This window comes from Ochlerotatus camptorhynchus, unplaced genomic scaffold (assembly GCF_037179485.1).
Source record: "Ochlerotatus camptorhynchus isolate MF236.1 unplaced genomic scaffold, CSIRO-AGI_Acam_v1.1 ptg000472l, whole genome shotgun sequence".
In the NCBI taxonomy this organism is placed as follows: Eukaryota; Metazoa; Arthropoda; class Insecta; order Diptera; family Culicidae; genus Ochlerotatus; species Ochlerotatus camptorhynchus.
The window spans coordinates 266,486-292,014 of NW_027040958.1; the positions used below are offsets into that span (position 1 = coordinate 266,486).

General features: G+C 40.2%; 1 protein-coding gene across 14 annotated transcripts in view; it reads left to right on the top strand.

Annotated features, from left to right (window-relative positions):
* The window catches only part of mtd (mustard), a 509,755-nt gene that overhangs the window by 228,941 nt on the left and 255,285 nt on the right, over window positions 1-25,529 (top strand). For 10 of the 14 annotated variants that reach the window (XM_065235325.1, XM_065235330.1, XM_065235327.1 and 7 more), the window contains one exon: window positions 12,158-12,226. The exons of 3 other annotated variants lie outside the window; for them this stretch is intronic. In XM_065235325.1, coding sequence (XP_065091397.1) covers window positions 12,158-12,226 — 69 coding nt within the window. Of the gene's footprint in view, window positions 1-2,608; window positions 2,728-12,157; window positions 12,227-25,529 lie in introns of those variants that run through there. One more of the 14 variants, XM_065235337.1, reaches the window with a different exon arrangement.

The window sequence follows — 25,529 nt, forward strand, 5'->3', positions numbered from 1 at the left end:
CGATCGATTGACGAGACGATTTATTAGTTTCGACGGATATTCGTTCAGCTTTAGTTGGGAGAAAATCGTGTTTGTGGCCGTTTTTGAGTCGACGTTGGTGAAGAAACTTTTTACCCGGTGAATGATTTTTTTTTTTAAAAAACAAGTTGAAAATGATAATTCTGTATTTATTGATGCCAATGAACTATTTGTTAGAGTTGTAGACCTTACCAACTAGCTGCTGATAGCTTTTGCCATCCAGGCCATTACGTAGCTGCTCTATTTTCACTGCTTCACTTCTAAAAACTAATTTGAAACTCAATGCGCAAAAATCCCCTGTTTACAATTTTATAGTGCGCCATTTTGAACTTAGAAAAAAAATGATATCAGAATCATTTACCCAGAATCTGGGTAGATCCCACTCATCGGAACAAAACCAGTTTACTCATTTTTTTTACACATACAGCATGCAAAAAGTGCGATCTACCCAGTCACTGAGTAGCCTCAAAATAGCGTTTGTAGCTTATTTTTAAAATCCGAAAAATTCAAACTACACTAATGACCCCTTTTTGACAGCCCCCTTTTCGAAAATCTTTTCTAATGTTCCATCTTGAAAATGAATGAGTTGTAATTATGGTTAAGCGAAACTATTGAAAGATGAAAGACTGATGTGCGCGAGGGGCTGACAAAATCGACTCAGTACTGTATTTCGAACCGTTCCAATTTTAATCCACCACTCGAAGGGACTCTCAAAACAATGCTTTGTCAGAGCGGAGTGGGTCACAGAGCACCATCACACGCGATGTCATTCTCGTTTAGTTCAATGCCGTCGTCACATAGGTGCTAGAAAATTCACAGCGAATGAGATTAATTCTTTTTCTTCTTTGGCTTTATTACGTCCCTACTGGGACTTTACGCCGGCTCTCAACTTGAAGCGAATTCGTTTATTATCGGGGTTAGGACTAGTTCCAACCCAGTGCGATAACGAACCTGAGGAAGGTTTTAGAAACAAACGATCAAAATGGCATTTCAAGCTAAACATTGCATTAGGTCCTAAGTAACACATTGATCGATTCTCTTCGCCGACTTTCTCTTTCGTTTATAACTTGAGCACAACCGTTTTTGGTTGTGTTTGTCATATTAGATGCTAGATAAAATCTTCTTTTATCGATCTGTGCGCTGAAAATACCTGGGAATGTCTTTACATGGCCGTGGGGATATAAAGACGAAGATAATCTGACTATGTTATTCAAGACCTCATACAATTTTCAGCTTGAATTGTTATAAGCCAGTACCTGTTTCTGCATTAGTATTATTGTGTAGCAAGTACAATCATAGTTCTATCCCCAGGATGGTCGAGAAATTTTAGAACCCGGAAAAATCCCAGACCGGACCGGGAATCGAACCCAGCCGCCTCCAGCATGGTCTTCCTGCGCCTTTACCGACTGACCTAAGGGAGACCCCAATGAGATTGATAAAATTGTTAATTCACAATCCGTAGGTACCGGTTGCTGCTAGATTCAAGATAGCACGGCCGACACCGTTTGGATTCCGATTTTGGGCGGTATTACCTTTTCGATTACCTATTACCAGTTAATAGTATCAGCGCTTCAAACCAAAGTGCTTCACTCCAAGCGTGCTCTTAAAGCATCATCGTCCAATCGTAGCCGGCTGAAGTATCGTCATCGGAAGCAGAAGCCCACGCAACTCGAACGTAGATTAGTGGTCGGTTGACGTGTTGCATTTGCTTTTGATTCAATATTCCCCGGGAATGGTCATTTTGGACCCATTTCTTATCAATTTCTTATCTAGTGCAAACGAAGGATCGTGATCAAATTACTTTACTGCATGCACTTTACTATGCTGCCCTAATACTACGAAGAAGACGACGGCGCGCTAGATAATTCAATCATACCTGTCCGAATTCAATCCCGAATCGATCGATACCGTACTGCTCCGAACGCCAAACAGTGTTCAACTGAGGACAGTTGTCACTTTGGTAAACCTCATTGATGTTTTCAATTCAAAACTGCCCAGAATTCGATACAGCACGGTAGCGATTCTTCTCGCAAGTCAGCCCACAATTGTCTCCAACAGTAGCTCACTCACCTTCGAACGTATCGCAACGCTATCACGACGACGACGGCGTCGCCTACGTTCCGATGAAAGATTCGTTTAAAAGGATTACCTTTTTTTTTTGATTAAAAATAATCCAAACAATTACAAACGCCACCTGTGAACGCTACAGAATCAACCGAAGAAAACAACGCGTGATTCGGTTTTGTTTGTCATAATAATAAAGCAAAAGCCGGTCTCGACAGGATTAAAATCCAACCTCGGTTTACGCCGCGAACGTGTCTGAAGAGTGTGTGTGTGTGTGTGTGTGTGTGTGTGTGTGTGTGTGTGTGTGTGTGTGTGCTGGAAAAAAATCATGGAATGAAGAAATTGGGCATTGTGTTCTGTTTGATTGGGTCAGCTGTTATCAGTGCTACGTATCCAAAGGGGGCTTAAGAGAAGTGCTGTGAGTCAGTGAAGGCAGTGAAGTTGTGAATAATTCGAGTGTTTTTTTGTAGGCCCTAGAAGAAGAGACGGTTTTTCATTTGATAGTGTTTTTTTTGCGGTCATAGTTGATAGTGAGGGAGAAATGGAAACGAACGTGGAAACAACCATGGAAGAGTTACCAGTCGAAAAACCGGAGAAGCAGAAAAAACTTAAATCACATTTGACGAAGGTCAAAGAGTACTACCGGTGAGAGTTTCTGATTATTTGATTGTGGGCCATACATTAATTATGCATTGGTGTAGCTAAAAAATGTTCCTGAAGGGGGCCTAGGGGTGAGGACAGTGGCATTTTTTGTTTTGTTAAAACTCCCGCGGAAGTGACCAATCCAGGGATTGATGATGATGATATGGAACTACCACTCACTGTAGCAAGACAACTGTCGGTAGACTGTGGACTATCCTCGCGGTTTGACTTGAGCAAGTTTAATAACTTCTAATTGTACTCTACCTGCCATTGTATGCAGGGACAAAACAAGTTTGGGTGCACGCCCACGTCCATCCACGGGATAAATCTCCTTCCAACAACAGGATCATACAACCCATCAAAAACAGGTCATCCAACAGGATGCCCCAATGAGTCGGGAGAAGAGCACGCCCTCTTTCCACGAAATTTTAAAGACAGGGAGTTGGCATTTCCACTCTCCCCATCCATTTCGCTTCAATCGGGTGTCCTGGTGGACCCTCCCACACCTAGCATATAATGTTGCATATCATAATTGAATGAAAGTTAAGAGGAAAATAAAGGAACTATCTCACCCGATATGTTGCAAAGGAATCCATGACATCACAAAGATTTCAAAGAGCTCCCATTGGTAACATCTGGTTATGTTCCGGGTACCCCCGGGGAACTTCAATATAAGTCATAGCGACTACCCAAGACCATTTTTGTCACACCTGGACATGTTCCGGGTGCCCTCGGGGATGTGACCAGTTTCTGACTGGTACCAAAACCCATCATGCGACACCGCAAATCATTTGGAACATTCAAAACCTAGATCAATGGAAGTTATATTCCCAAGCAACACACATGTTCTATAACAGTTTATATAACCTTTTTTATGACTGGTTTTCGCTGTTCACTATACAAAACTTCTTAAAACTATAGTCAAAAGTATACCTAGTGCATAATAAACACTTTATCTTCCGCTATCCAATAAGCCTCCTCAACCAGAACGGAATCCACTTCCAGTGGTTTCATTGTATGACAGTATCGCCAACGGGGAGCAGAGCGCTTCCATTGCAGCAATGGTCGCAAAAAGTGGTCAGCACTCACACACTCATCACCAAACGGTTGCTTTCCAAAGTCGACGACGCATCGACCGAAAGAACTGCTGATGAAGAACAATGAGGAGGACCACACAATGGCTGCTGCCGAGGAAACAGACGCACATTGAAAGTGGCCTGCTTCTGTCGACAGCCGAGTGAACACTGATTCTATGAATTTGTGTTGCCTGGGTTAAGTGCCCAAAATAGCATTGCCCCACCCGGACATGTTCCAAGTAGTTTCCATTTTCTGACTGAACCAAAGCTCATCATAAGACACACTAAATCACTTCAGAACTTATGAATAAGATTATTGCCTTTCATATTGAGTTCCTAGGGCCACATTCTTCACACCCGGACATGTTCCAGGTATCTTCAGGGAAGACAAAACTTGACTAGATCGAAATATTTCATATCACACTCCAAATCACATGAGAATTTTTGGGTTTTCGCTCAATACTCCTCGTGAAAATATTAAATTTAATAACCCTATATTTGCTTAATCTAGATGCTACAATTTGATCCTAAAATCTGGTAACTTACAATTTGTTCCTAATCGCTATATTTATACTTGATTTACCCTAAGTAACTTGTAAGTAGCTCAATCTACATCGTTTGCGAGCCTAACTAAACTAATAATTGAATTCCCAAATCCTAAATCTAGGAAAATCTTTGTTGAAAGAGTGACGGAAGATAACTCTCGGTTTGAAAAATCTCCCGCTCAGCCTCCTATCGCTTTTCATGGAGGATTCTCTTCCTCCAGCGCTTTCTCCTTTGCGTTTTTCTCCTGCTGCAACTGGTCTAGGGATTCCTCCAGGCTGACCTCATTGGTATTTCCTTTTCCAGATTCGGATCTGGCATCACTCCTCGCACTATTTAATCTTTCTGCTAGGTGGTATCTTTGGGACAGACTTCTTGGCTTCTTGTGGCACCTTCAGCATATTTGTGCACTTCGAGAACGTCTACGGAACCTCCATTACAGTTGTTGTCTTACCAGGGTTGCTTCCACTCACTTGCTATAGATGAGTGATTTTCGGAGTTTTGAATTCGTTAGATGCTGTAATGGAGATTTGTGTTGTTGGATGTGGGAGGAGATTGGAGGGCGGGTGTTTGACACATAGAGCCTGCCAATTTCGCTTTCAGAGTGTCGCAGTCGGCGGTTTTATGATTCGTGAGCGCTCGCGATTCGTAGAATCGTTGATAGTGACTGCAAGTGGATTTGGCGGGCGCTTGCTTTTTGGCCTCTTCTTATGTCTAACAGTTGCAGAGTATCATTATAACGTCTAATGGTTTTGAGGTTCCTGGTTGCGTGAAATAAATTTGTGAGAATATCTTTTTGAAATTTTAGTAGTCACGTTTTGTTTGTAGTTTATATTTTATTTCTTTCATGTTAGTATCGTAAATAATAATTATTCAATAATAGATAGTTCATCCAAATATTCGTACTTTGACGCGAAGCGCTGTGGAATTTTGAGATACTCGATGACCCTGGAGGGATCGATTTTGCTTGCTGAGCAGAAAATCATGGATTTAACCCCAAGCTCTTCCACAGCACAAAAAATCGCCACCATCATTTGTATATTTGATATTGAACATTAACCTCGGAAATTATGTGCATATCAAGCGAAAACTTAGTCCTGTATTGACGCGAAGCGTTATGGTTCTGAGATGCTCGATGACCCTGGAGGGATCGTTTTTGCTTACTGAGCAGAAAATCATGGGTTTAATCCCAAGCTCTCCGTCATGATTCTTAAAATTCATGATCACTGAACAAAATGAATATACTATTTCGATAGCCGGCTATCGAGAGATTAAATATTCAACAAATAAACAATACATACTTTTGATTGCATCGCCAACTTGAGCTGAATCCTAACCGAATACCCTACCCACTCCTCTAACTCCGTAGCACTTATGAGGGTGTCGCTAATTCGGTGGCCTCTCGTTAAGTAAGTACTACATCAACATTTCCTTCCCTATCCCTAGTTATGGTAAAGATGGGTGTGGCTGGGAATAGCGACAGTCATGCTTCTGTTACTCTTGGTTAGATTGGAACCAAGTGAGGCTATATCCGATGTTGTTCTTCAAAAATGTTCGGATTTATGAAAGCATCTTCCTCAGAGCAGTCTCGTTTTGGACAGCTTGAAGCTGAAATAGGTTTTATTATAAGCATTAAAATTGGTTTAGATTTTAAATTAGTTTAATAAAACCTATTTCAGCCTCAAACTGTGCAAAACGAGACTGCTCTGAGGAAGTTGCTTTCATTAATCCGAACATGGCTATATTTTTAAGTGCGCGAACTTGATTTTCTATGGATCACTTTCTTTAGTTTAAGGTTCACTGCTGAATGTGTTATGGATCAATTGCAATATGTTTATGGGTAATTCGTACAATTTCAATGCTCATTATATAGAAATTAATATTATTAATAAATATATTTTTTCAATTGTGTTGCTTAATTTTACATAAAATATGGATCATATTAATATTTTTATGGATCATTCACACTTTTTTAAGGATTTTCTCCGTGGTTTTATTGATCATTTGGAGGTTTTTGTTATGGATCGTTTTTCAATATTGTATGAATCATTTATTGGTTTTTATATCTAAAAATATGTTTGCCAAAACTAAGCAGTGGGCTCTCTTCTCTATTTGTCTTGATCAAGCTTAATAACCTCTGATTGTCCTCAACATTTCGCTGTATGAAGGGCCAAACACAAATTGGGTGGATCGATAGGCAAAGTCGCCTATAAGTATCTACGGCACAGTAAAGAATCTCCTTCCAGTAACATGATAGCACAATTGGTCAAAAGGACGAGCCCCCCAAACAGGAAGATTCCCCAATGAGTGGGGAGAATCGCCCGACCTTTATCCTCGAAATGTTATCAACAGGGAGTAGGCAGTCCCACTCTCCCCGTCCAAATCACTTCAATCGGGTGTCCTGATGATGCCTATCAATCCCAGAATTCTTTTGTATACCTATATATACAGCCATTTCATAGAAAAACGATTCAGTGGTTCTCAGTTGGTAGTTTTGTTCCTTATCGAGAAATATTAGACTAAATTTTTTTTTAAATTTCTCATTAGGGTGACCATTAGGATGGGTAGTCATGATCTTTTTTTCAGAACAATGTTTTTTTGGTTCCATTTGGGGTCCCAAACAACAGTGCAAAATTTGGGGACGATTGGTTGTAACCCGGCTTTCCGCATTGCATTTGAAATTTGTATGGAAATTAGTATGGGAAAACCTACTTTTTTGCATCTTTATTGCTAGGGACTAAAATTTTACACAAACCACGCATTGAGGTACGTGAAAGTATAGTCCAGGAAGTGCCTAACAACTTTGCTCAAGAATGTATTGTGCTAGAATGCCCCTAAAAAAAGTTATAGCTGTTCAAAGATCAATGTTTGGAATTAAATACCAAAAATCCCTTTTCTGCCAACACTGCCGGTGTACCAATGAAAGTCAGACTCCAAATTCGAAGTTAATTATTTTATCGTTTTGGTAAGTTCAGATGAATTATTCAAAAACAATTTTTCAATTTCAAAGGCATATTAAGAGATGAGGGGGAGGGGCTAATTATATCCCCCCCCCCTCACCCATTTAAATGGAGGTAAGGCTTCAAACTGCAATAACTTAGGTGTTTCTGATCTTGTCAAGTTGGTATGTTCAGATGTATTCAAAAACATGTGCTCCATTTAGCAGGAGTAGTTAGATATGGGGGAGCTTACTGTATGCTTTCCGGCCCTCACTTATATCAATGAAAGTAAAGATAAAGACTAACATAACATCGGAGTTTCCCATCTCTTGAGTTGTTCGGATGGTTTATTCAAAAACATTTGCTTAATCTCAGAAGAGCAGTTGTAAAGCGAGCACTACCATTCTCTTCTCTACTCTTTTGGTGCAATATACAATGTCAGATATATTCACACAAATGTCATTGGATTCTCAGGGTACTCTTTTCGATGCTGTTCTATCCTTTGAAGCAAATATTGCTGTTGAACTAGGTCTCGGGTAGATTTCTTGATAAGTAAGAAATTAGCTTCACCCCTCATTCAGCCATATCGTCGACAACCATCAAGGAAGCAACTCGTTGTATCGCATTGAAATAATCTGTATCATTACTCCACTCGTTTGCCGGTTTTTGCATGAAGCCGGTCGAAACTTCGAAAAGGAATCAGCACTGTTAGAAGTGACGTTTGTCTAGGGAGCCCACTTAAAGTTAGCCTAACAAGCGAAATCCGACTGTACCTGTGTCTGAGACGAAACTGGTGGTGGTATTTCAAATAAATGCTTTGTATAAAAATTTAAAATTTCCCAGCTGCTAATAATTCAAACAACATCTCCTCACTAACAAATGAACCGACAAGTGGATATTAAATATTTACACTACAACAATTTTCGTTTTTAAAACTGCATACAGTAAGCCCTTCCCTCTCCCACCCCGTTGTCTAATAACGCTTATGAGATTGAGCAAATGTTTTTGAATAATTCATCCTGAACATACCAAATTGATAAAATAAGAAACTCCGAAGTTATTTCAAACTGAAACTATTGATATGAGTGAGGGGGCTGGGGTATATCATTAACCCCCCCCCCCCTCTTAAAATACACATATGAGACATAGAAATTGTTTTTGACCATTTTCATGTTAGGCTGGTCAAAAAATTGTTTTTTTCTATTTTCCAAAAATGACATTTTTTAAGACCATAACTTTTGAACCACAGGGCCGATCTGAATGATCAAAATATCAAATGGAAGGTCATTAAAAATGCTTTTCCGAAAAAATATAGAAAATAATTATTTAAAATTTGTACTTTTGTACAAAACAACTTTGATTGTATTTGTTTTTTTTATGGTTTTCATGGTTTGTAGACAATGGGCGTAACACGTTTTTATATTTTTCTTTGAAAATTTTGGCTTTTTTACATAACATATCAAAAAACCAGCATTGTGTTTTTCTTCGTTTTTGAATTACGATTTTTTGAAGTTATCTTGTTTAGAAATTTTGCTCATTTCTCCAATACGACTAGATTATCCTGCGTCTCCATTGATACATATCGAATGTAACATGGTTACATTACTTACTTATTTCGATTTCTACCAATATATGAGCAATAATAAAAATTAATAATTTTAAACAATCTCACCAACTTTCACTGTTTCTTCACCATTCTGTCCAATTTTCGAGCCTATTTGTGAACTCGTTGTCCTTCTCTGCATCACTGCTAGTCGCTACTATTATTCCATGATATTTCTGATGTGTTCTACGACATTTCGACGTCCATTATCTTTGTATGATGATCTTGAGCTCCTAGTTGCGTCTTAAAAAACCGCAACACCAGTGCGGATAATAGACGTTGCCTGACTTAAAGAGCATCACTCCATTGTCGTATCGCATGTGCTCCATTTTACATTATTAGTAATGCTGTAATATAACCACAACGGGGTGGCCGTTCAGAATGGTTCAACGTTTGTGAAATGAGGGAACATTTAAATTTAACACAATTTAAAGTATTTCAATGCAACATTAAATTTGTTGACTAACAGTTAACAAACTTTTCAATTTAATTAGCTTAATTAATTTACTAATTTCTGGAGCCATATAGTTGTGTTTCATACAATAAGTATCAGTACTTCCGTCATATCGTATCTTCAAGTGATCTTCGCAAGCGCCACATTTCATTCAGGAGGCTCATTGGAATCACATGAGGTGAAATAAGAACCGCGTCTTTTAAATTGAACTTCATTTAACAATGTCCAGTGTCATCACTTACTCACGCATGAAATTTGCCTCGACCAACTTGGCAGAACGCACGCTTACCTTAACTGAACGAAAGGGCAGGGGAAGTGACCAGAATTTTAGATGGGCCGAAGTATCGGGTACCACAGGGTACCACCGGGAATGTGGGTGAAGCATAAATCTAAAATCACATAAATCTCATCGATATTCAAATACATGTTCATTTGCACCGGGCATGTTTCGAGTGCTCCCAGTCCATAATCTGCCATGATTCAAAAAAATATCGCATGAAAATTTACATATATTCAGGCATTATCTTACTCCCCTTCCCTAAATGTGGACCTGAGCAATTTGGTTGAAATTGAAATTAGTAAGAAGGGTCCAATCCGATCAGAGATATTGTGACTTTTTGACGTAGGACTACGTCTGTTATTTCTATATGGGAGTACACTTTGTGAAAATGGAACATGTAACAAAATTATGAAAGATTTTGAACGTTAATAACTCAGCTGCCCCTGACCAATTTCAATAATTTTGCCACCAATCGATCAGATATATTTCAACGCATCTGCTAAATTTGAGAGTTTTTCATTTTTCAAAATGTCACTTTTGAAAATTTTTCTTTGATAATTATCACCAATTGCCGACGAAAAGCAATTTCCCTACCACAGATTTCAAAGTTTAATTCCATCCGGTCTCACCAAACGGTGTTTATTCAATCACCGCGTGGTGAGTGGTGGTGTTCTCCAGTACACAACGAAAAGCTCCCCGCAAGCAGCTAGTTACCAAGGCTGGCCTCAACCGCTGATCGGATTCAGTTCCAATCACCGTGTGTGGTGGTGTGTGGTCGTCGGCATCAGTTACAGCAGAAGCAGTGCTTTCGGCATGTGGCGTTGAAAATTGTTCTCCAGTACACAACGAAAGGCTGCCTGCAAGCAGTGAGCTGCAGCCACATGAGCATCAATAGAAGGAGGAAAAAACCGCACCGCTATTGATCGGAATCAGTAGCTCTTTGTGAGTCGTTGTGGGCCATCTATGCCAAGCGCGTCACCCTCATTCCAAACAACATACAGCTCACCATGTATATCTAGATATGTTTGAATCTAACACACCATAGGGGTGTGATTTCAAAAACCAAAGTCGGTCGCGGCATGAAAGTGGTCTTAATTCGATCCAGAGATGATAGATTTTAATTATTAATACGCCAATCGATATGAATTTTTTCTAAGCATCTGTTAAACTTAAGACTTAATCATTTTTCAAAATATCACTATTGAAAATTACACGAATGTGCAACTGTTGCTATAATAACTAAAAATATCACCGATTGCTTGCGAAAAGCGATTTCCCTAACACAGATATCAAAGTTGGTCTCACCGCGTGGTGAGTGGTTGTGTTCTCCAGTACACAACGAAAGGCTGCCTGCAAGCAGCGAGCTGCAGCCCACATGAGCATCCACAGAAGGAGGAAGAAGCCGCACCGCTATTGATCGGAATCAGTAGCTCTTCGTGAGTTGCTGTGGGCCATCTATGTCAAGCGCGTCATATTAAATAGTATAAACAGAGAGAACCCCGCTCAAATTCCTATTCCTACACAAAACATTATATAAATTTATTATATAAGACCACATAGTCCTACGTCACCATTGCGAACAACCCCATTGGGCTGTCCCTTTAAGTTTTCTCCTTGATGACTATATAATTAGGCGTTTTTAAGCTATTTCCATGTTTTAAGGTAATTTAAGTGAGGAGCTTCTGGCCATGCGTTCGTTGTTTGTTTGGGGCGTTTTATGGTCGATTTGGCCATAGTCTTCAACGCCAACATTAGTGGGTCGCAAATCTTCAAAGTGAGTTGCAATCGATGAAAGTTTGAGTCCAGTTTTCTTTATTATCGAGACTTGCAGCCTTGGGCTGCTCCATATCTTAAATGAAAATTTGAGAACCACCTAGTTCAAAACTGAAGAACTGCTCTACCACGGTCAAACTAAGAGCTAGACAAATGGTGTTTTGGCAAAGTTTCTGCTAGAACCAAAAAGAGGCTGACTGAGCCGAATTTGTTTGTCCACAAAAGATCATCAAAAAACAAAAATTAAGCAGAAATTTAGGACACAGTTTGACCATACACTTTGGGTATTCATGGATTAAGCTAGGCGATCGTCTCGAGAAACTTTGGGGTGCATTTCTCTATTAATTTAGCAAAACCATTTCCTTCAGAAATGTGTGAACAAGAAAGCATGCATAAACACCTGATGGAACTATATAGTTCAGTTTTTGTTTTTAGTTTGATCTAACTGTGTTACCCTTTCCGATTGTTTCAAGTTTCACCTTATTTTTTCAGACCTCATCATTGTGTCAGTAGTTTCCCGATTTTCTTATTCGTTTTCGTTTTATTCTTCTATTTATTTTCATTTCCTGTCACGTTACATCTTTTGTTTTGGACATCTTCCTGCTTTCGTTGCCGAACTGCACGTAACCTTGAAAATTCATCACCCCCGACTGTAACCTACCTGCATGGATGTCGCTCTCACAATCCTTTCTGTATCGCTCGCTGCTCATCATCGCTGCGCATGGAAAATAACAACCCAACAACGACGACTACGCCAAACCCCAGGACCCGGCGAGCTAGTCAAGATGTGATACTGTCCAAAAGTTCTGACAGCCTCAGCCCACCCTACCGAAGGTTAGTTTATTTTTGATTTCTGTTTACTTCACTAACACCCTAGGTTTAAGTCGTCTTTTATTTTCCCAGTGCGACGTTCAATGTTGTTTACGTGCGAGCCAGCACGTGCTTTACTGACCTATAAAAAAAAAATGACACTATAAGTCGCTGAGCAAGCGCTCTGCGGAGTGTGAACACACATTAATACTACTAATACATTCATTAATCGCTTAACGCGACAATCAATCATCTGAGTCGCGGCGGCCTGGACGGAGGACCAGCAATTCATTCTCGTTGGTTGGTAGTCGAATTTGATGGCGCGATTCGGTTGTTGAATCACTCACTCATCAAGCTGCCGTTATCGGCTGTTGTAAAATGTGCTCTGCGGGATGCCTACCTTCAAGGATTCGATTATTAGGCGAGTGTTTTTATCGAATCGAATGCTAAAAACCTAATCAAGGTAGACAGCAAATTGGACATACAAACAGGCACCGGAGCAAATTAACTTCGAGAGATAAGCATTGGTCACATGCATTGGAGGGGTGCTGGTTTTAGGAAACGTGCTACATGTGGCCGAGTTTGATAAATATGAATCGGTGTTTTTGCATAACCCACAGTGTTGTCATGTGAATCGTCAAAATCAAGCGAATAACCGTGACAATTCCAATTTACGTCCCGTTCGGAGGATCACTTTCTTAGGCGTACATTTAGGATACACATTCCAAAAAGAAGAACATCATCAACACATTCAGTATTCCCATCGCCCCGTTTTGCTATGCCATTTCTACCTCCATTACCAAGCCTCAAGCCAACACTATAGCCTCAAAAAAAAAATAATAATAATAACGTTGCACGTGTCTCGATTATTTCGACCATAAATTTTGACAGCGGTTTTGTTGCACAATCGACAGTTTAATAGCCTTCGAAGCCATTTGTACTCAATCGCTCAATTGATTGCTAATTACCGCTGTTGTTACGAAAATCAAATAGGTCGCTGCTACTATCACTGACCATGAACCGTGCGTTAGAGGCAACTATTGATGGGTAACGGTTTTCATTAATGGGTGACCATTTTTAATTAAAAACGCAAACAATACGCCATTATCGTGCGCCGCCATAATCTCAATGCCAAACCAGGGAGAATGGCATTTCTTCTACCCCGCGCATTGTGTCTCCATATCTATCGGCCGCTGTGCTACTTGAAGGCCCACTTGTCTTTGCGAACGGTTGTGAATCAACCGTTTCACATTTAAATTTAAATCATTTCCTGGCGTGCAACTAAAATTTAATCAATTCCGAATTCTGTTCAAAGGCAGCTTGATCAAAGCAAAACACTTGAGCAACTATGAGAGGAGGCCTGTAGGTCATAATGAAATTCATCTTCACACCCTCACTCACTATCTATACAGTTAAACGAGGCTCGTCCGAATCAACCCGGCCGATACTGGTTTATCATCATCATCATCATCATCACCATCACCATCGTCGGGCACGAATACGTAGCAAAAAAGAAGCTTCTAAGTGTGTGGCGAAAACAGCTTTCAACCGAAATAAAACCTCAAATGTCATTAGCCCTACTCGGGATAATATCCTAACTGATGTTTGTGTATTCAGTTTTTTTTTTACTTCGTAATTTCGAGAAATGATGGAACACTGGAGGCAGATCAAACCTTGTCAAGGTCACTCACTGCTGGACAAAGAATTAAACATAAATAAATAAATGGACCTCGCACGTTCCGGACCAGAGCCGGAGGGTGTTGTGAGAACGTGACGTTGTTTATATTTTGTTTTCGATTATTTGATGTTCCGTTTTTCACGTTTTTTTTATTCAAGTGTTATTTATTGCTGCTGCTGCTCAACGGTAATTAATATTTAACGACCGATGAACCTCGCGGGCTCTCCGAGTCACGGAGCGTGATAATTTGGAAAAAAATGTATCCACTTTGGGGATCGAAGGGAACGATGGCTTGGTATTTAATTTTTGCAACGCAAAACAAAAAGGCTGGATCAGAAGTTCAGGTAAATCACTTTAAGATACTTTAAGGTATTTTTTATAAGAATAAAATACTGAATTTTTAAACCTGCGGTGAAATCTGATTCTTCTTACTAATTCCAAGTCAGACAAACATGCTCAATAGGAAATGCCTTATTTTCACCGCTACTTTTAAAATTTGCGGACTCAGGAATGTGTTCAATATTTCAGATTTTTAAAGCTCAGTCGTTACAGAAGTTCTTATAACATTAAGTAAAAGTGGCTGAAGCCTCTTCACGGTCAATCAGACCGACAACAAAATTGAATCGAGTTGACTCAATTTCGTCAAAAGTTGATTTTTGTCAAATAAGAGAAAATATTTGAAAATTTTACTCAATCTAGGAATACACTAAGAGACTGTGTAAAACCTCTATTGATTTTCCTCAAATGAGAAAAACGATTCCTGGAAAAGCCCGATAAATTCTGACGAAATCGAGTTGACTTGACTCAATTTTGAGTCGGTCTGATCGTCCGTGTATAATAACGAAAAATACTTCTCTATAATTCAGAGATCTTTGTAGAACTTCAAAGATCTTCAGGATACTTCGTGAAAATTCAGGAATCTTCGTATCACTTGTTTGTATAAGAAGTTCAGAGAATTTGTGGAACGTCATCAAATTTTGCATACATTTAAGAAAATTCTGTAGAAAGTCGAGGAACTACGTTGGAGTTCAGCATATTTTCTTTAACTCCATTGACCATCGATAAACTTCAATAAATTTGTGGATGTTAAGGAGCCTTGTAGAAATTCTGACATATAAATTCAAGGAATATCTTATAGCTGCTGAGAATTTCGTTGAAATTCAGGGATCTTTGCAAAATTTTGAGAATGTTCGGGGAACTTCTTTGAAAAAACCTTGCTTGATTTCTGGATTCTCCATAAAAGTCCCGGGACCTTATTTTATTAACAGGTCACTTCGTTAAAGTTTAATAATCTTGGAATACCTAGTTTAAGGAATTCCTTAAAAGTTTAGGAAACTTTGTTGAACTTCAGGGAACTTCGCACAAAATCTGAACATTACAGTATTTCAAGGAACTTCAAAGATCTTCAGGATACACCGTAGAACTTCAGAAAACTTCGAAAAAGATTTGAAAACTTTATAGAATTCTGGAAGTGCAGCAAGTAGGAGTTCAGCTTACTATGTAACAGCTCAGCTAACTTCGTAGAAGTGCAGTTAATGTGTATATCTTTTTTTTCCTTGATTTGTTTTCCGTTGATCTTGTTTTCCGTACTGAGTACCAATGCTACCGATGCCAGGGAGGCAGCTCCCACACACCTGGACCCTACCTGTCAACCCATCAACTCGTGGACCAGAAACCAACGGCTTTACTTCTCTTTCGAAGGAAGGCGTGATCAGAAATTGTATGCCTCAGAAAATCCCGGCGGCGCCGACTGGGATTGAACACAGACCCTTTGGGGTGAGAGGCAATCACGCTTACCACTACACCACCAGTGCCACTTATTCCGCGCACTTTACGCGAGAGTAATTTGTTTCTCTTTACAGAAACACGAGAAGAAGATAAAAGTTACCGTCAAATGTAACATTTGATAGGTTTTTAATCGTTTTTTCATTAAAAAATACAAGATTTGCAAAAATCAGTAAAAAATTTAAAAATTTGCCTTGCAAAATTATGTAGCGCAGCATATAATTCCGCGCACTAATCTAAGCTCAGCAGAGCACCTAATTCCACGCACTTTCATTCAACTGAAATTTAAACTCTATGCTGGGTTTTATGTTGTTGGAAAGTCTTGCATCACTTCAACGATACTGTTTTCATTAAAAGGATGTGGAAATTACAATCAGGAATCTGTATTTCCAGTTGATAGGGAGCATGACTAAGGAATCACAAATAAGAAACCGCATAGGATACCCGCGCCTTTACCGATTGAGCTAAGGGAGGTCCCATATGAGGTCGATTCTCAGCAGCTTGAGTGATGCGTCGCTTATCTTGCAGCTGATCGAGAATTTCGATCTCTGCTCACGGCCATGCTAAGACATTGTCAGCTAATTTCAGAACACAGATCGCCGAAACAAGCTACTATCTAGCATTTTAAACGACAAACACGATAAGAACCGGTTCGGTACCCAAGTTATTAACGAAAGAGAAAGTCGATGAAGAGAATCTTGCAATGTTACTTAGGACCTAATGTATTGTCCAGCTTGATTTATGTACTCGGCTCTTATTGCTGATGTTATTATTCCAGCATATGTGCTCTCACCTCTCCTCCCATCATTCTCTGGAGGAGCGGAAGATCCACACAAAAGCAAATTGCCGAAAAGCAAAATGCAGCTCTCCATCTCACAGTTTTCGCGTCACTTTTTAAATAAACCAATCACACTGGGGACAAAATCGAAACAATGTGTTAAAATTCAATAACTTCGGTGCTCGCTGGAACAAGAGACTCAAGAATAGTCATTCTTATAGAAAAAAATCTCAGGAATCGATTGGAGTGGGTTTCATCTTGGGCACGATAGGGTAAGTTGGGGTTTTTCACAGTTTTGCCCTAAAATCTCCTATTTTGCATGATTTGAATGCTGTATCTTAAGATACCGATGATATAGACGGATGATTTCTTGGGCAAAGTTGATCAGGAAGTCAAGGACTGTTGGATAATGGACAGAACAATTCGGAATTCTTCCGCTAGGTGGCGCTAGTGAGCATTCGAAGTGAATGTTTGCGCTGCTGTATCTCAAGATCCTGACTATTTAGACGGATGATTTTTTCGGCAAAGTTGATCAGGGTGTCAAGGACTGTTGGATGATGTACAGAACAATTCTGAATTCCTCCGCTAGTTAGTGCTATCTATGATCTTCTCTGGCTATTACGTCCCAACTGTAACTTAACACCTGCTCTCAACTCTAGATGCACTTCCACAGTTGCTAATTGAAAGCTTTCCAAGCCTGTTTGATTTTTACATGTGTGTATTGTGTGGCATGTACAATAATATACTATGCCCAGGGAAGTCGAGAAATTTTCCAATCTGAAATCCTAGACCAACCGGGATTCGAACCCAGCCACCGAACCATATCGAATTCAAACGTAAATAATGTGCATGATATGTTTAACCCTGTTTGGAGATGTTTAATACAAAGGGCTTTGGCTCAGTGAACCTGGATGAGAATTTGATCTGAACTCAAGGACAATTTGGAGAACCGTGAGTATCTTATACACCTCAAAATCAACTATAAACGAACATCAGAAACTGTATAAACGTGTTTCGGAAAGTTTTGTCGGTGAGATCATCGTGCAGATTTTAGTTGATCCAATAGATCAAATAATCTGACCTCTAAAACAATTGTACCTGTTGAGCGAAGTGCGTAATTTTCAAAAACAACGGATTCCAAACCAATTTAAATTAAACTTGAACGAAAATTAGTAAAAACGTGAAAATGCGTTAATGTAAAGCAAGACATACTACTGATGAAATCTGTTTTGTTCATGTTACTAAATAATCAATAGCATCAACCGCGATTAGAAGAAGATTTGTCTTTGATATTTGTATGAATATTTTATAAAAATCCTAAACAAAAACTACCGACTCTAAATTTTACGAAAAAATGCTTGAATATAATTCATCATCAATTATTTTATCAGGTCGAAGACCAACCCTCAGGATCCAGGCCTTCGAAAAATACGCGGGTCCATTCAAGGAAAAACCCAAAGATCCCTCGTCACAATCATCTCCTATTTCACCTCCTTTTGCCACTCCGGATTTGGATTCCAGTTCCAACAGTCAGCGAAGACCGTCAACCCTAAAGCCTCGAGGTCGAAAGCGCAAGGAGTTTAGCCAGTTGACAAGATTTTCGAATTACAGACGCAGTATCGGACTTTTCAAAGAACAAGGTCTTGATAACTTGCTGTATTCAGCCAAAATTGCTGCCATAAAGGCTGCTAATCCAGCAACTGCTCAAATCTTACAGCACTTGTTGAGCGGTGGTGAGGTTTGGGCAAAAGAGACCATCGAATTCGTTGACTCTGTTCGTGGAACATCTCTGAGTTCGGAGGGTCATCTTTGGCGATAAAATCAAAACTTGGGTTAAGTAAAACCAAATATAGAGAGCTGGCTCGATTCACTAAATAGCATCTAGGTATCACAGTTTAATGACCGTATGAATAAAAAAAAACTTAGTACAACAATTTTTTGTTTAAAATAGGTCAAGTTTCTTAATCTTTGATCAATTTTAGAGATGTTCATTGTTATTAGTCCCTTCATATTGTCCCATTTAGGTATTGCAATTTTGCAGCCCTGGAAAAAAAGTAGCTAAATTTAGAAACGCCATAATTCCACCGTTCTCAACTCCAAACCGAGAAAAAGGATACTTATCATCAAGCGTTTCAATCCGTGATATGGTTATATGCGATTTGACACGGATTCTACAACTGGATGATGTAGCAGACAGGATTTCAAAGTTAAACCAGAAAGTGTTGACTTGTAAATTGCATGTCACGGCTGGTCCGGACTCTGCTACAGGTTTTACGCACTACAACCAGACTGGCTTGTTAAAAGAGCATTTTATGAACCTGTTGTTAGTATCCGAAAGAGGAGAGGATATTTGGCGGAACCCGAATCCCCAGTCAGATTCGTTCTGCAGAATACGCTCTATGAATTGGACTACAGAGACCAACTCGCTTACCAAGTCCATGTTTGAGCAGTTTTTTGCAGAGGTTGATTCCTTGAATCTGGATCCGGTGGAAGTAATTTCCGGTGATGTACGTGTGTGCGTTTATATTTCGGCAATGTATACAATGATAGATGGGAAAGCGGCCAATGCAATTGTAGGGTATCAGGATACACATGTATGTCCGCTTTCTGTTCCGAATGCTGATCCCCATATTGGTCCATCGTTTTTTCATTCACGTCTCGACACCGTTGAATGGTTGATCAAAAATGCAGCGAAAAAATCCGTTCCAGACCATCCGGCGTACACGAATCCCCTAGTTAAAAAGAAAACCCGTGAAATAGCTGATGAACTAGAACGGGAGTATGGCATGAACATCAACCGTCCTAAGATTGGTGGGTCCGGAAGCTGCAATAACGGCAATATGGCCCGCCGTTTATTGGCAGAACCCGGAAAATTTGCAAAAATCATCGGCGTACACAAGGACCTGGTGCGGCTCATCAGTTGCCTGGCGCTTTCTTCTAGAGTATTGGATCCTACCAAAGTTATGGAGTTGTATAACACTCTTGAAAAGCAGATTTTCTCCGGAAGAAAATTTGACCGACATGATGACCGAAGCTTTGACTAGGTCTGACCCAAAGCTTGCCTGTTTCTTTGACCAGAGCAGATAATCGAGAAGTACTGATGCCAGGTTCGAAGAGAGGCTGGACGAATACACCTTGAAACAAGATGACAGCGATGAGAACCACGGAAAAGCGGATGACTCCGGTGAACTCATCGAAGAGAGTGACGAAGAAGACATTTGAATGTTCCGTTGGATAAGTACCACAGATGTGTCTCTGTGGCGTGCACACACACACACACACACACACACACACACACACACACACACACACACACACACACACACACACACACACACACACACACACACACACACACACACACACACACACACACACACACACACAAAGAAGAATACATGAACATACAGTAGCACAAACATATTAACTTCAAATGCTCACTAGCGTCACCTAGCGGGGGAATTTCGAATTGTTCTGTCCATCATCCGATAGTCCTTGACATCCTGATCAACTTTGCCGAAAAAATCATCCGTCTAAATAGTCAGGGTCTTAAGATACAGCAGCGCAAACATATTCACTTCGAATGCTCACTAGCGCCACCTCGCGCAGGATTTCCGAATTGTTTGTCCATCATCCAACAGTCTTTGACCTCCTGATCAACTTTGCCGAAGAAATCATCCGTCTAAATAGTCAGGATCTTGAGATACAGCAGCGCAAACATATTCACTTCGAATGCTCACTAGTGTCGCCTAGCGGAAGAATTCTGAATCGTTCTGTCCATCATCCAACAGTCCTTGACCTCCTGATCAACTTTGCCGAAGAAATCATCCGACTAAATAGTCAGGGTCTTGAGATACAGCAGCACAAATATATTCACTTTCAATGCTAACTAGCACCACCTAAAGGGTGATACGGTCAAAATTTGGTCAAGGGAAAACGCGTGTAAATCGGTGAAATCGTTTATTTAAAAAATCAAATTAAATTTCTTTTTCAAGTTCAATTAGTATAAAATTCAGGAAAAATATTCAGTTAGGCTTCCGCTTTTCCAAATCCGAATTGCCGGGCCTTACGCTTGACCCCTGCCATCAGATTTTGTACAGCCACCTTGTCCTCCTTCTTCGCCGCAGAAAGCCAGTTTGCCTTGAACTGCTGCTCGCCCTTAGCAGTTTTTTTGGTCTTCTTTAGGTTCCGCTTGACAATAGCCCAGTATTTCTCAATTGGGCGGAGCTCTGGCGTGTTGGGAGGGTTCTTGTCCTTGGGAACCACCTGCACGTTGTTGGCGGCGTACCACTCCATGGCCTTTTTACCGTAATGGCAAGATGCCAAATCCGGCCAAAACAGTACGGAACAACCGTGTTTCTTCAGGAAAGGCAGCAGACGTTTATTCAAACACTCTTTCACGTAAATTTCTTGGTTGACAGTCCCGGAAGCTATGAAAATGCTGCTTTTCAAGCCACAGGTAAAGATGGCTTGCCAAACCAGATATTTCTTTGCGAACTTTGACAGTTTCATGTGCTTGAAAACATCTGCTACCTTTCCCCTTCCTTTTGCCGTATAAAACTCCTGTCCCGGAAGCTGCTTGTAGTCGGCTTTGACGTAGGTTTCGTCGTCCATTACCACGCAGTCAAACTTCGTCAGCATCGTCGTGTACAGCCTCCGGGATCGCACTTTGGCCGTCGTATTTTGTTTATCATCGCGATTTGGAGTCACTACCTTCTTGTAAGTCGATAGTCCGGCTCGTTTTTTGGCTCGATGCACGGTTGTAGACGATACACCCAGCTTATTTGCGGCATCTCGGAGAGAGAGGTTAGGGTTTCGCTTGAAACTACCGGCAACTCTCTTTGTCGTCTCAGCGGCTTCCGGTTTTCGATTTCTCCCCGATCCAGACTTCCTGGCTGTCGACAAACGTTCCCCAAACACTTCAATTACATTTGTAACGGTTGATTTGGCAACTTTTAGCGATTTTGCCAACTTTGCGTGCGAGTAGCTCGGATTTTCGCGATGCGCGAGCAAAATTTTGATACGCTGCTCTTCTTGCTTGGACGGCATTTTGACAACTGAAGAGTGAATTCCAAAATCAAAATAGGAGCAACATTCTACACACACACACCTTCAAAATGAGGGGTGTTCAGGTTTTTTAAATGCAAAATTGAAAGAAATACGTTAAGTTGATATTGACCAAATTTTGACCGTATCACCCTTTAGTGGAGGAATTCTGGATTGTTCTGTCTATCATCCAACAGTCCTTGCCCTCCTGATCAACTTTGCCGAAGAAATCATCCGTCTAAATAGTCAGGATCTTGAGATACAGCAGCACAAATATATTCATTTTCAATAATCGCTAGCGCCACCTAGTGGAGTAATTTCGAATTTTTCTGTCCATCATCCAACAATCCTTGACCCCCTGATCAACTTTGCCCAAGAAATCATCCGTCTAAATAGTCAGGATCTTGAGATACAGCAGCACAAACATATACATTTATAATGCTCACTAGTGCCGCCTAGCGGAAGAATTCCGAATTGTTCTGTCCATCATCCAACAGACTTTGACCTCCTGATCAACTTTGCCGAAGAAATCATCCGTCTATATCATCGGTATCTTGAGATACAGCATTCAAATCATGCAAAATAGGAGATTTTAGGACAAAACTGTGAAAAACCCAAACTTACCCTATCGTGCCCAAGATGAAACACACTCCAATCGATTCCTGAGACTTTTTTCTATAAGAATGACTATTTTTTAATCTCTTGTTGTCTCTTGTTGAAGTTCGACAGATTATTATTTTAACTGTTTAGAAACAATACATATTGCAATACTATTTTTAATCACACCAATAGCCAGTGAATAATAACGTTGAAAATTCAGTAGAAACGGTAAAATCACAATTTTACATCGAATTTCATGCTACAATATAGAAAAAAAAACCACATAGGACGTTTTGACTAGTCAAGTTGTACATCGGACATGTTACAATGGACGATTTTTCTCAATGACATAATCAATAAGTGTTACATTGGACGTTTTGTCTACATGATACTAGATTCCTTTTCACAGATGTCAGGGTAGAGTACCTAACTTTAGATTGCCCCCCCCCCCCCTCTAATAAAAATGACCATAAAATAGAGCTTAACGACGTGTTCGGGATATCATCCAAACCATTTGTGAGATAGTTTACCCATCCGGGATACAGTTCGTTCGGCCGCCTTTCGAAAATGAGCACCAACCATGTTAGGCAGTCCGAATGACAGAAATAACAATCATGTACCCATCATTTCAAACTGTACAGTGGACAATTTTTGACCTATGATTATCTTAAATAAATGAAAGTAAATTTGGATGGATGTTTTTGTATCACATACAATGATAGAAGATCAACAGTTTGTATCGCTTTACTCGATTTGTTCAGCTGACAGCTGTTTAGGATGACAACTCTCGGACCCATCCAGCAGCCGGCGCCGGTGGTGTAGTGGCAAGCGTGACGGCTTTCTCACCCCAATGTGTCAGGGTTCAATCCCTGCTGATGTCGGTGGAATTTTTCTGAGCCATAAAAATCTCTGGTCACGTCTTCCTTCGGAAGGGAAGTAAAGCCGTTGGTCCCGGCCCATGTGTTTTGTTTGAATGGGGGTGCGATATCCTACGCAGGTGTGGAAGCTGCCTTCCTGCACATTCGATTGCCGTCACTAGATTGCGGAACAGAGACCGACTTTAAATAAAAGAAAGAAGAAGAAGATGATTCGGATCTTTTTTTTCCTCCCGATTCTTCGCAATGCTGATGATCTAGAGCTGAAGCCGAGAATAGTGAGAGTAATTATGCTGGAGAATCACCATCTGTAGGGGGAATGGATGTAATTTCGGCCTAATTGCTCCTAATTTGGGCCCATACATAAATTCAGCAATCAACTAAATTTGCAATAGCGACCAAAAATATCCATTAGTACCGTCCCAATGACGCGTTCATCTAGATAACATTGATAAATAACAGATTTTTAGCGATGGGCCTAACATTAGAGCCATTTCCCGTATATGGTGTAGCTCTCTCGCATACAATTTTTTGGTTTGACTAATGTTGTTTGCACATTTTGCGCGCATTTTGGTTAACACGTTTGTTTTTCAGTTGTTGCGTTAATGGCGTTTCCAATTGAAATTTGGAGCCATGTTGTAATCTACGGATTTATTGGTTTAGACTACTTTTATGATTGTATGTAGTTTTAAACTTATATACACACTTAGAAAAAATCATGTTAATTTAGGTGCTCTGCGACTGACATATACGAGCGTCACTTTTGACATAACATTGAGTCATAATAGACGCAAAATTCAGCTCAATCAAACGTTTCGTCGAATAATGAACTTTTCAGTCTCAGAGCACTGAATATTACATGCCAAGTTGGTTTACGTCTCATCCTTTATGTGAAAGATGGATTCCGTCACGTGTAAAATTACTTATTTCTTAGTGTGTAGCGTTATTGGTTTAGGGTCACGAAAACCACTTGCTGCAGGAACCAGTGCCACGCCGTCAGAAGCGGTAATGAGCAGAGGCACGACAGAGTGCTGTTTCATATCTTTTCAGGTTCAAGTAGAACGATGTGCAGCCAAGTGGTATACGATTATGATGACTGGGTTTGGGAAAAACGATTATTTTATGAATCAGTGATAAATTTATCACTTGTACATTTCTCAAAAGTATTTTACAAGGAAAATTGGAAAAGTATTTAGTTGAGCAGATTTGTAACGTAATATCCTATCGATTGGTATATTTAGATTTTGATTTCATTTATAAATGACAAAGTAACAAGTGTTCAAAACCTAACATTATTTTACCACACATATTTTTTTGTTTTGCACCCCAGTATAGTCGAGTTATACCCGAAAACATACCATTCATGACTTCACCTGTACTCTAGGGAATCAGATAGTTGAAAGATGTAGCAAAATAAGGAACTCAGAAGTAGATCTTGACTCAAAGTTGACTTTTGTAGATCATTTGAATACTGCAATCTGCAAAGCATATAATATTCTAGGGTTTATTAAAAGATTTAGTTATCATTTGAAGTACCCATTTACCATTAAAACACTTTGTGTAGCTTACGTTAGATCAATTCTCGAATATGGTTGTGTAGTTTGGGCTCCATACCAATAATATAAGTCATATGGAATCAGTTCAAAACATATTTTTTGTTGTTCGCTGTTAGGAAACTAAGTTGGATTTCTTTTCCCCTTCCTTCTTATGAATCCCGTTGCATGTTGATCAATATTGAAGCACTTAAAAAACGAAGAGAAATTGCCATAATCTCTTTTGTTAATGATGTAATCTCACAGCGCATGAATTCAGAAAATGTATTAGCAAGTTTAAACCATCACGCATGTTGAGAATTCGGAATTTATTCCAACTACCATCTCATCCAGAACAGCTTATGGAAACAATGAACCAAGCAATAGAATGACCAAATACTGTGCGATTATTGACGATTGCCTAAAGCTACTTTATGCCGGCGACGGTGGTGTAGTGGTAAGCGTGACTGCTTTCTCACCCCAATGGGTCAGCCGAGGTCGGTGGGATTTTACTGAGATATAAGAATCTCTAGTCACGTCTTCCTTCGGAAGGGAAGTAAAGCCGTTGGTTCCGGCCCATCTGTGTGTTTGAATGAGTGCGATAACCTACTTGGTCCACGGTTCATGAGTTGATGGGTCGATAGGTAGGGTCCAGGTGTTTTTTTTTTTTTTATACAGGGGGGAATCTGCTCCCAGACACCTGAGAAGATAACTCAGGGTGTGGGGATGGGAGTAGTAGCGCTCCCGACCCACTAAACCTTACCCTGTGCTATTGGCCCTTGCCCTCCCCGGAATCGCCCGAAAGCATTGCATCATGGGAGGGGGCCGGTTGCGCTATGGCTCATCACACTAGTGGTGTGTCACAGACGTGACACTCGCTACTGCACAGTGAGCAGCTGTGCAGGGCCTTCCTTTTATTGCTCGCTGTTAATTGTTCGCGTGAATTCTAGAGCAGACGTGATAGCCAGCCAACTGTCCACGGCAGCACAGGACAGATGTGACCGCTTACCAGCTGCGTGTGCTTAGCACTCTA